The sequence below is a fragment of the Scylla paramamosain genome, chromosome 43 (assembly GCF_035594125.1).
Source record: "Scylla paramamosain isolate STU-SP2022 chromosome 43, ASM3559412v1, whole genome shotgun sequence".
Classification (NCBI taxonomy): domain Eukaryota; kingdom Metazoa; phylum Arthropoda; class Malacostraca; order Decapoda; family Portunidae; genus Scylla; species Scylla paramamosain.
In genome coordinates this window covers 10,859,784-10,872,283 of record NC_087193.1, presented here as the reverse complement: position 1 = coordinate 10,872,283, position 12,500 = coordinate 10,859,784, and the positions used below count along the sequence as shown (strand labels likewise).

Here is a 12,500-nt window from a genome sequence, read left to right as displayed (position 1 = left end):
AAAACATACACGAATGTTGATTGGAAAGAAATCGAGGAAAGAAAAAAAACAACAATAACAACAACAACAACAACAATAACAAATAATAATGCGATGAATAGAAAAACACCTGACAAAATAAATGATATCAGACCGAGTTAATTAAATCAAACAAAAAAAAAATATATAAAAAATTAGTTTCTTCCAGCTCATGAAAAAACAAGAACCCCCCCACCTCCCTCCCTCCCCTCTCTCTCTCTCTCTTGGTACTCGTCATCACTCATATATATGTGTTTTCTGCTCGAGGACACGCGTTTGATGGTGTATTTGATGCTGCACGAGTTACGTATGCAACGCCTCCCCGCTTGTGTCATTTGGATGTGAGAGAGAGAGAGCGAGAGAGAGAGCGAGAGAGAGTGTGAGAGAGAGAGAGAGAGAGAGAGAGAGAGAGAGAGAGAGAGAGAGAGAGAGAGAGAGAGAGAGAGAGAGCATATCACTTGGGTTAATGGACAGGTGATGGGTGTGCTGAGATGAAACACGACCACCTGTTTTCACACGTACCGTCTTGTGTTGCCCTTGATGGAAGCCTCGCAGAAGTACCGTCGGCCCTGGTGCAGGTGTGACACGTGCTGATTGCTTTCCAATTGGATCACACCTGGATTCCTTGCGCGTTTATCTCTTTGATGAATACCCGAAATTGAATTTTGATTTTTTCTCTCTTTTTTTCTTTCTCTACCTCTCCGTTGAGTGAAAATTTCATATAGTTAGTCATTTTTTCCATCTCTGGTTTGGCGTGCAGGTGGGTTTTCTTATTTGTTTTCTTTTTCTCTGTAAATAAAGTTAAATTCATCTACTTGCTGCTGCTGGGTCCTCTCTGTTTTTTTCTCCCTTTTCATTTTTTCCGTCTATGGTTTGGCGTGCAGGTAGGTTTTCTTATTTGTTTTCTTTTTCTCTGTAAATAAAGTTAAATTCATCTACTTGCTGCTGCCGGGTCCTCTCTGTTTTTTTCTCCCTTTTCATTTTTTCCGTCTATGGTTTGGCGTGCAGGTAGGTTTTCTTATTTGTTTTCTTTTTCTCTGTAAATAAAGTTAAATTCATCTACTTGCTGCTGCCGGGTCCTCTCTGTTTTTTTCTCCCTTTTCATTTTTTCCGTCTATGGTTTGGCGTGCAGGTAGGTTTTCTTATTTGTTTTCTTTTTCTCTGCAAATAAAGTTAAATTCATCTACTTGCTGCTGCCGGGTCCTCTCTGTTTTTTTCTCCCTTTTCACGATGTAAAATCTACACTGAACTATCACTGGGATCATGAAGTAGCCTTGAAAAATTTTAACATACACTGGAGCATGTGAAAAGTACAATGGAGTAGAGTTCTCTGGCTTCTCTATGCTCTTTTTCCGTATTGATGATGTAGAATCCTTACTGAATTAACACTGGAATCATGAAAGTAACCTTGAAAACCTTAACATCTACTAGAACATGTAAAAAAGTAATTGGGATATCTATTCGAACATGTAAGATTTAGTTGGGGTGGAATGCCAGAACGTTTTAAAACACTGGTCATAATCTTCGCAGCTGTCAAGGCTCTAGATTACTTCTTTTGTATCGTGTGGTAATAAATATTGCTGAACTATCACTGGAATCATGAAAGTAACCTTGGAAAACCTTATCTTCCATTAGAGAATTAAAAAAAGTTGGGTTAAGACGATGAATATTTAGTAGCCATCACTGAAATCATGCTTTTGTATTGTGTGGTGACAAATATTGCTGAACTATCACTGGAATCATGAAAGTAGCCTTGGAAACCTTATCATCCACTAGAGCATGAAAAAAAGTTGGGTTAAGACGATGAATATTTAGTAGCCATCACTGAAATCATGAAACAAACGTTGAAAAGTTAATAAATTTTCACTTGAGTCTGTAAAATGTAGTCGAGATAGGACGGCGTAAGGTTTGAGACTACTGATAATAATTTAAGCAGCAGTGACAGAGTTAGATTGCTTCCTTTGTACTGCGTGATGACAAACAGTTTCCTTGCGCGGACTTGTAGGAAAGTGTAGTCTACGATAGAATATTCATAAGCACTCACTACCTGCATCTCCTTGGCTTTCATGAGGATTCCTGGATTTTGCGTGAATTTTACATGACTCGCCTTTGGTTGTCCTCTTTTTTTCTCTCTGTGATATTAATGAAGAGGTTGGTGACTCGTAACTCTGCCTTTTATTTCTGCTGTGTAATCTCGTGCTTTCTGAACGGGTGAAATCAGTCTCTCTCTCTCTCTCTCTCTCTCTCTCTCTCTCTCTCTCTCTCTCTCTCTCTCTCTCTCTCTCTCTCTCTCTCTCTCTCTCTCTCTCGGACCGTCTTCTTTTAAGGGACTGGCATCATCAGTTAGCCTCCTCCTCCTTCTTCTCCTCCTCCTCCTCCTCCTCCTCCTCCTCCTCCTCCTCTTCCTCCTCCTCCTACTTTTCTTTTCTTTGCTTTTCTTTTCTTGTTTTTGTTTTCGTTTTTCTTGTTCTTTCTTATTTTTGTTTTTCTTGTTCTTTCTTTCTTTCTTGTTGTCCCTTTATTAGCGCCACTCTTACACACACACAGACACACACACACACACACACACACACACACAAAAAAAAAAAAATCTTCGCTCTTCATAGTTTTCTCTATTAAAAAAAAATAAATAAAAACAATGAAAAAAAAAAAGTTTTCTGCATAAATATGTAAAGCTCTTGCCGTGTTGACCTCGTACGCGTAATAAGAACAGGTGTTTCTCTATAATGAGGCGCACCAAACCAGTACTGATCTTTGGCTAATGATCACCTTCTATTCTTCACTGCAACAAAGGAAGCAGTGATACTTGACTTGATTGGCCCTGGTAATAACTGAGTATTTTTATATTTTTTTTATTTTTATTAATTCATTCCACCAGATAAGTTTGGCATTTTTTTTCTTTTTTACATTCCCGGTAACAACAACCTCATATGCTACGCAGTTACGTTAATATTACTTACCTATATATGTCTGAGTGTTTACATTTATTCCACTAGATAAGGTTCGTTTTCTTTTTCTTTTTTAACATATCCGGTATCAACAATCTCGTATGTTACACAATTATGTTCGTGTTACTTTTATTTGTCTATCCTTTGGAGGGAGAGACAATTAAAAGGATATATATTTTTTTTCCTTGAATTTCTTTATTCCGTGCTCTGTCTTGATGGGTTTATGCTCGACTTGTTTTCTTCACACGTTGGAAAATACGTTCATTCATTCACTTATTAATTCATTAACGCTCCTATATAATAAGAAAACACACCAAACCTTAGTTATACCATGTGTTTTTACTTAGTTTGTCAAGGTGAATCGGAAGATATTGATGCTATTGATACTAATTACGGAATAGATTGGCTGGCTGCAAGGTGAATCAGGGACAGGTACGATCACACCTGGGCGACTCCTGCTAATTACTTCCACCATCTAGAGAAGCCACACGAGGCAGCATCAGGTGTGATTATCCTGTGTGTGATTACCACTGCCTGGCTGATGAGTCAATAATAGTGAAGATAATTTCAGTCACGCAAAGTCGATTCTGTGCAGTACTACAGTGATTTATGTATGTATGTATGTATCTATGTATGTATGTATGTATGTTAAGTGTGCTCTGTTACTAATGCTACTAATATTAAAGATTCAAATTGTTTAGTGTGAATTGTGTATGTATGTATGTTTGTATGTTAAGTGTGTTATGTTACTAACCAATACTAAAGAGTCAAATTGTTTAGTGGGCATTATAAAGAACATATAATGACAGCCTATTTATCTTATTTACACTTTTATGTATTCAGAGGACAGGCCAACTAAAAAAAAAAAGAAATGAATAAGGGAAGCTGTAAGAAGTCATGAGGCCTATACATGGCAGTCCTTATATAAAACATGCCTGTTTATATCCACCTATTATCCTTTTCCATGAATGTCTAATCTTTTAAAGTCTCCTATTTATGTTGAATTACAATGGAGTAAGTATATAAATTGAGTATCCACTGTGACTAACGGTATTAATTAACGTATCACTGTTTTGGGATGGGAGGGGACTCGTATCTGAAAACCGTGACACATTAACGTTATAGATTCAGGTTCCTTGGTGGATATTACGAAAGAGAGCATGCCTGTAACAGCGGATTGTCTTGTTTAGCTAGTGAACGTGGTGGGTTATGCTCGACTTGTTTCCTTCACGCGTTGGAAAGTACATTCATTCATTCATTCATTCATTAACTCATCTAAAAAAATAAAAATAAAAATAAATAAAAAGTATACACTGATATCTTACTTCACATTTTCTAGTAGTAAATGAAAGCATCAAAGCACATTCAATACATACATTCAATCATAAAAAAAAGTGCTTTACCTCACATTTCCTTGTAATATAGTGAATGAAATATCAATATCCCCTCCTTTCTCTCCCCCATCCTCCCTCCTACTCATTATCTCCGTGTTATGTCCACTCAGGATAGAAAACACAGCACAGATTTTTGGCAGCACAGTCAGGTGTTTATTGAAGAGAGAGAAGGGGGTAGGGGAGGATGGAGGAGGGATTGGCTCTCACAATGGCTGGATCAACATTACCTGGGTGCGCGGAGCTAATGAGAGAAGGGGACAAGAAGTCTTATTAATCCGGGACCAATTACCAGATTGATTATTAAAGTTGTTATAGTACTTTCGAGGTGAACAAACGAATCTGATTGGCGTGAAAGTTGTAGGAGCTTTTGTTACTGTTATTGTTTAATTTTTAATTCAATGTTTGGGTGATTTATTATTTTAGAGAGAGAGAGAGAGAGAGAGAGAGAGAGAGAGAGAGAGAGAGAGAGAGAGAGAGAGAGAGAGAGAGAGAGAGAGAGAGAGAATACAAAGACAATGACGAATAGATACGTAAACAGACAGAAAGGCAGATAGATAGACAGATAGACACGGACAGTAAGAAGACGCATCTACTACATACGAACATACACACAAACAACAACAACAACAACAACAACAACAACAACAACAACAGCAACAACTCGTACCATACCTTTCACACACACACACACACACACACACACACACATACTTAGAACGCGTGGACACCAAAGAAATATAGAATAAAACAGAAAGAAAAGAAAAAAAAACAGCAACAGCGGAGCCCAGCGTCACGGAATCCCCCTTCCAATCCTCCTATAAGAGATTGGAACCCTTGTTAGTGGAGGCTTGGCGTAATGGTGAAGGGATCCGAGGGCTGAATGGGGGGGGGGTATCGGCGACTCCCACCGTCTCTCCCTCCTTGTTTTTTAAGGAGGATCAAAACCCCTATAATAGAGTTTCATTATACAGGATTCGAACTCCCGTATGTTACAGTGGAGCGTCTAGTTATGTTTACACTGATATCCCTTATTGCTGATGCTTCCCCCATTATAGATATTAGTGCTAAGCCTCTTATACTTATTGTACTGTCAGCTTAAAGAGTGTTTAGTTATCCTGTGTTGTTTGATTCAAATGTGGAAATTACTGGTATAAAAAAGTTATTTATATTTATCTCAGTCCTCTTTTTTCCTCGTATTTCTTTCCTTGGTCGTGTTCTCTGGAAAATTTCTAATCTTTTTTTTCTCACTGGAATTTTCTTTTACCCATTATTTTTTCCTTGGACATTTTTCCCTCGTGATATTTTTCTCCTTGTTATATTTCCCTTTTAAACATTTTTCTTGGACATTTTTCTCCCCTTACATTACCTAATACTTGAGAACACAACGTGGCTTCCTTACCACAGTACTGAGTTACTATTGTGATTCCTGTAGATAATTATGCTTCGGGTAATGGGGTGAGAAAGGTTTGGTTCTTATCTGAAATGAGAGATAGATAGATAGATAGATAGAGAGAGAGAGAGAGAGAGAGAGAGAGAGAGAGAGAGAGAGAGAGAGAGAGAGAGAGAGAGAGAGAGAGAGAGAGACCCAAAGGTGCGACTTTTGGACTCTTTAATGACCTCAAGGATTAGAATGAAAGTGTGAGTCTCTTGGGAACTCTCTCTCTCTCTCTCTCTCTCTCTCTCTCTCTCTCTCTCTCTCTCTCTCTCTCTCTCTCTCTCTCTCTCTCTCTCTCTCTCTCTCTCTCACGATTACTACTACTACTACTACTACTACTGCTGCTGCTGCTGCTATCTGTTTTACCTTTGCATTCCCTTGTACTAATAGTCCTATTCCTACTTTTCTAAACCACCACCACCACCACCACCAGGCTTTGAAGGACAGTCGAGCAAGTTCTAGACATGTTTTTTATTAATATATTGACAGGTATCATAAATAGTTTCCTTACATACATACGTTTACCATTAAGACGTGAAGCTCATATATGTTTATTGTACGTATATATGTGTGTATTTTTTTAATATTTTTATTTATTTTTTGAGCATAACAAAAATAGTACAAAGTTTACAGCTTACGTGACTATTTCCTATAATTACTGTTGATTTTATGATTTAATTTTTGTTTTCTTTATTATTATTGTTATTGTTTATTTTGGTTTAGTTGGTTTGTCGGTAGTTTTGTGAGGTATTGAGCTGTGATGGTGACCGATGGTGACGAGTGAGGTGAGTGATGCAGTGAATGAGTGAGTGTATGTATTTTGATTCCTGTTCCTGGGCGAATGCTTTGGTTCAGAATGTGTATTGAGTGCATTAAGATTTTTCGATTGTAAAACGTTCAGGTATAATTTATTTGTCTTTTTCTTTTCCTTATTTCTTTATTTGTTTATTGTGTTATCATCTTTGGAAATAAAACGAGACTAGAGAGTGACATTCACGAAACCTATAAACAGTTTTTCGATGATTATGTCAAGAATTCATAATGAACAACAAATAACATTGATGGTCATTTTATTATTATTATCATTATTATTATTATTATTATTATTATTATTATTATCATTATTATTATTATTATTATTATTATTATTATTATTATTATTATATAAACATCAACTCCATCATCATCATCATCATCATCATCATCATCATCATCATCATCACTATGGATCATCTAAACACCTGAAGAACAAAATAGAACAATACTGACATCCTAAAATGAACAGAAATATCATTAGAACACTGAACATTTCTTTAATAACAATTGAACCAAAAAAGGTCTTTACGTACGCCTGTTTTTTTTTTAATATATATATATATGGAACACAGTAATTTTTTTTTAATGACACGTGACACATTTAATTATCCCATTTATTAACAGTACACCGATTTATTATTTTTTTTCCCTTCTCCTGTTGATAGCACACGGTAATTAGATATACTATGTAGCCCCGTACAGCACAGGTGTGAGAAACAAGTGTTAAAAATGCCACAAGTGTTTCGGTTTACCTGTCGGGATGTTGCAGTGGTTCGTGTTCTAAAACGTTCCAGAGTCCCATGTCGACGTCGGGATGTTGCAGTGGTTCGTGTTCTAAAACGCTCCAGAGTCCCATCTCGACGTCGGGATGTTGCAGTGGTTCGTGTTCTAAAACGTTCCAGAGTCCCATCTCGACGACTTTGAAAAAACTCTAGTCTAGTGGAAAGTTCTGAATTTTCAAGTAGTAGTAGTGACTAAACGGCTCCATCGAAGTTCTAAGTGGTTTTCAAAAGTGTTGTAGTGATTAATGAGGGTTTAAAAGGCTGTAGTAGAAGTTATCTGGAGATTCAAGAGTGTTTTTGGTGTTATTAGGGACAGTTTGGTGGCGTTTATGGAAGTTATATGGATTTTAAGGGGTGTTTGTGATAATTAGTAATACTTTGAGTTTTCATGGGTGTTTTAGTGGTTCTAGTGATAATCTAACAAGGTCTAGTGGAAGCTACTCGAGTTTCCAAGGTTTTAATGATTCTAGAGATAATTTAAAAGCCTCGAATGGAAGTCACGGGATTTTCAAGAGTTTTTACTTATGACCCTAGCGATAGTTAAAGAAGAAATCTACGTTTTCCATAAGAAAGACACTCATGAGGAGCTGACTAATTACTTACGTGGCTTCTGGAAACTATCATAACTCCAAAGCGTTTCGGAACACAAGCCACTATCTGACCTCACCTCACTGACGCCTCATTACCAACGGCTAGACACACCTGCCGTAACGAGACACCTGTGCGCGCTTATTAATCACCCACGACACCTGGGTACCCACACGCACACACACACACACACACACACACACACACACACACACACACGCACATCCTCACTGGATAACACAAGAGACTTCCTTCCTTGGTTTCTTCTCTGTAAACGTATCTAGACCAGTTAAATGAAGACTAGTTTTAGCGCGGAGGATGAGGAGATCAGTGCGTATGGAAGGCCTGCGTACGTTCGGCGCCACCATACCATACGCATCACTGAGTCTTCTGCGTATTGACAAACCTCGATGCCTCCCGGAGCTCCCTGGAATACCGACTGGGCAGGAGGTGGCGGTGGTCTGTCTGTAGGAGGGAAAGAAACGGGTGGTTTAGAAGGGATCTCAATTGGTAACGAAGGAGACTGTTTTAGAATTGAATAGTAATAAAAGAGGGTGCTTTAGAATCAAATAGCAAATAAGGAAGGTGCTTTAGAATTAAGCAGTATTAAAGGAGGGTGTTTTAAAATTAAATAGCAATAAAAGAGGGTACTTTTAGAATGAAATAGGAAATAAGGAGGGAGCTTTAGAATCAAATAGGAAATAAAGAGAGTGTTTTAGAATTAAATAGAAAATAAGGAAGGTGTTTTAGAATTAAGTAGCAATAAATTAAAATGTTTTATAATTAAATAGCAAAGAAGAGTCTAATTAGAATCAAGTGACAATAAAAGTGTCTTTCAGAATCAAAATAGCAAAGTGGTATCAAATAGGAACAAAGGAGGCTGTTTTTGAAGGAGTCTCGGATAGCAGATGATCACCTCCTAACCATAAATAAAGTGGCGGTGGTCTGTTTGTAAGAGGGGAAGACGACTGTTTTTTTTTTCGTTTTTTTTTCTACTTTTCTTAGGTGTCCCCAAATTTTCTTCCTTTCCTTAGGTGTCCCCAAATAGCAACAATCTTTTACATCCTGACCATAGTCCGTATTCTCAAATGTTTCAGTGTTCATCTGGATTAATGTAAAAAAGAAAAAAAATCTAATGGAAGTTATAGTGATTTTTTTTTTCAAGTTTTACATGATTCCAGTGACAGTGTAAGATAACTTTTGCACATTTAATAGAGAGAGAGAGAGAGAAAAAAAAAAACAGCCATGGAAACTTAATTTATCAACGTTACAGCATTTTGAATTTGAGGAAGGAGAGCGGCGTTTCAAAAAATATATCCCCAAGGCTATTTATTTCACCATGCTCCACAAATTATCAATGAGGAAACCACCCCACGAAAGAACACAAGGAAAGGGAACAGCGAAACTCCAGTTGATGTACACGAGGCAGCTGCTGATTATGAAGAGGTGCATTGTAGAGTTTTCTGGGGGAGAACTGGAAGGATATGGTAATGTGATGCGTGTGTAGTGGTGGTGGTGCTGGTGGTGGTGGTGGCGGTGGAGGCGCAGTGCGGAAGTGTGTGTGTGTGTGTGTAGGACGTGGTTTTCCTCTTTAACTACCGAGTGTAAGAGAGTTCGTCGTATAGTGGTGCGTCTCTCTCTCTCTCTCTCTCTCTCTCTCTCTCTCTCTCTCTCTCTCTCTCTCTCTCTCTCTCTCTCTCTCTCTCTGTTAAATGTTTGGTGACAAGCTGCTCTTCCTCAGCTTACACGTCCTGCACTTCAATCCTCCTCTGGCCTTTGCTTTTCCATCTTCCTGCTCTTCCATCCTCCTGCTCTTCCTCCTCCTCTTCCTCCTCCTCTTACTTACCTCTTCTTCTTTCTCCTCCTCCTTCTCCTCCTCCTCGTTCTAATACCACTTTTTCTTTTCTCTCTAATCATCCCATTATTTATTTTTCGCACTTCTTCCTCATTTTCCCTTCCTTTGTCCTCCTTCTCTTCCCTGCTTCCTCTCCTTCTTCACTTCTTCGTTTCCATCCTTCTTTTTTTCTCTTTCGCTTCTCATCTTTCTTAACCCACTTTTCGTTTTTAAGCCTTTGTGTGCTCTCTCTCTCTCTCTCTCTCTCTCTCTCTCTCTCTCTCTCTCTCTCTCTCTCTCTCTCTCTCTCTCTCTCTCTCTCTCTCTCTCTCGTTATTTTCCTGATACTTGCATCGTTCTCAACTTTTGCTTTTTCCTCCTCCTCCTCCTCCTCCTCCTCCTCCTCCTCCTCCTCCTCCTCCCTCGTCTCAATATGGACCTATAGATAACAAAGCAGGCGGATTCTGTTAAGTAATCTCATTAGAAGACAGAGAAAGATTCCGTTATCTAACTTCCACTCCTGGGCTCTCTCTCTCTCTCTCTCTCTCTCTCTCTCTCTCTCTCTCTCTCTCTCTCTCTCTCTCTCTCTCTCTCTCTCTCGTGGACCCTTCCTCCTTGTCAATTATATCACCTCCGCTTCTCCATCATAGCCTAACTTATTGCCTCTCTCTCTCTCTCTCTCTCTCTCTCTCTCTCTCTCTCTCTCTCTCTCTCTCTCTCTCTCTCTCTCTCTCTCTCTCTCTCTCATCCTTTCCTGCTCCCCTTTCCCTTTCCCTTTCCTTCCGCCTTGCATCCATATCCCTGCTCCACACACACACACACACACACACACACACACACACACACACACACACACACACACACACACACACACAGCTTTCTCCTTCCCCTCCTACAATTTCATCCTCTTTACTCCCTCACTATTGAAAAGCACTCCTACGCACCCCTACATAACCACCCATCACTCACAATCACTCCCATACACTCCCTTGTTCTCCCCATCTCTCTACAACTTCTCCCCACCTCTGTATACTTCCTCAATACCCTCCTCCCCATCCTCGCTCCCTAATTACACAGTACACTCCAATATAAACGACAAGAATAGCTTACAAATCCAGGACAAAAATTTTCTCACTCGTTCCTACCTCACCTCAAAGGAACACTGCTGCTGAAACCTTACAATCCTAACCTCACTACAGAACACTTCCCCATAAAAAGATAAATAAATAAATCACATGCTACAAATTCTCAACGCAAAATAAATCTTCTTACTCAAAACTGTTACATCTTATACTTCATACAAATAACTTTTCTGCTTATTATTACTACCTCACATCAGAAAAAAAAAAAAAACACCAACCTCACCGCAAAAACATCTTCAGTAAGTCTTTTTAATAAGTCTTCTTCCTACTCAGTGCTGCCTTACCTCACAAAACACCGTCTAACTTCACGTCAGGCCACACCAAATTGAAATGCTAACAACATCTCTAGCGATCCCAAGCGGTCACCCATCCAAGCCCTAACCAGACCCAGCGTTGTTTAACCTCGCTGATCAAACGAGAAGCGGTGAATTCAACTTACAGTGATCACACAAATACCACAAAATAAAAACCTAACTCCGACCTTGCACAAGAAAACATCATTAATACCTTCCAAATCAAAACTCACGCCACAGAACACCTTAAAACCTCCTCCTTATTATCTCCTATCTCCTTCATACTCATGACTGTATTCAGAAACATGTGCGCCTCATCTCCACTACATTCTGTAGACTAGTTAAAGCTATATTGATTTTAAAGATGTTTTTCATGACTAGCGACAGATTAAAAAGATATCGACATTATTTAAAGCAAAAAAACAGTTTGAGAATCCTGATAATCATCTGTGTGGCCTTTGAAAATAATCGTGGTGAGAGTGCATAGCATTTCTAAACACGAGCCTATCTCACACATCCACAAAACGCCACTTTAGCCTTCATACTGCATGCGTCACCACACAAAACACTGCCCAGATCCCCACGTGATGCTTCCTGTTTACTCACCCTTGCTGGATGGGGCACACTCGCTTATGCAGAGCTGGCGACATCTCCATAGGGAGGTTAGCCAAGACAAACAATTCGTAGAACAGCTTATCCACATTGTAATTCATCTTGGCCGAAGCGTCCACGTAGGCACAGCAGGACAACGAGGACACGAACTTTTGCACCTCCTCCGCTGTCACAACCCTGCAGGAGAAGTTGAAGGAGGTGATAAAGGAGGAAGAGGAGGAAGAGGAAGAGGAGGAGGAGGAGGAGGAGGAGGAGGAGGAGGAGGAGGAGGAGGAGGAAGTTGTATTTGCATAAGTGGAACGATGTGGATAAACTCGGGAGTTGAGAGAGAGAGAGAGAGAGAGAGAGAGAGAGAGAGAGAGAGAGAGAGAGAGAGAGAGAGAGAGAGAGAGAGAGAGAGAGGAAGGGAATAAAGTGACAGAGACAGATAACAACACACAAAGGAAAACAAACAGATAGGAGTCAGACAAACAAGATGAAACCAGAGAGAGAGAGAGAGAGAGAGAGAGAGAGAGAGAGAGCGGAAGGACGAGATAATAAATGAAGGTGTGAGAGGAAGTGTGTCAGGAGAGAGAGAGAGAGAGAGAGAGAGAGAGAGAGAGAGAGAGAGAGAGAGAGAGAGAGAGAGAGAGAGAGAG

The 12,500-nt window shown here is 39.4% G+C and overlaps 1 protein-coding gene and 1 long non-coding RNA gene across 3 annotated transcripts in view; one reads left to right on the top strand and one right to left on the bottom strand.

Annotated features, from left to right (window-relative positions):
* Window positions 1-12,500, top strand: part of LOC135093558 (uncharacterized) — a 36,210-nt gene that overhangs the window by 8,712 nt on the left and 14,998 nt on the right. The window lies entirely within an intron of this gene.
* LOC135093557 (GTP-binding protein Rhes-like) overlaps window positions 6,251-12,500 on the bottom strand; it is a 33,067-nt gene continuing 26,817 nt past the window's right edge. For both annotated transcript variants that reach the window (XM_063992914.1, XM_063992915.1), the window contains exons 5-6: window positions 11,857-12,039; window positions 6,251-8,446 (exon numbers count right to left, since the gene is read on the bottom strand). In XM_063992914.1, the coding sequence (XP_063848984.1) occupies window positions 8,209-8,446; window positions 11,857-12,039 (421 nt within the window). In that variant the 3' untranslated portion in view covers window positions 6,251-8,208. The remainder of the gene's footprint in view (window positions 8,447-11,856; window positions 12,040-12,500) is intronic.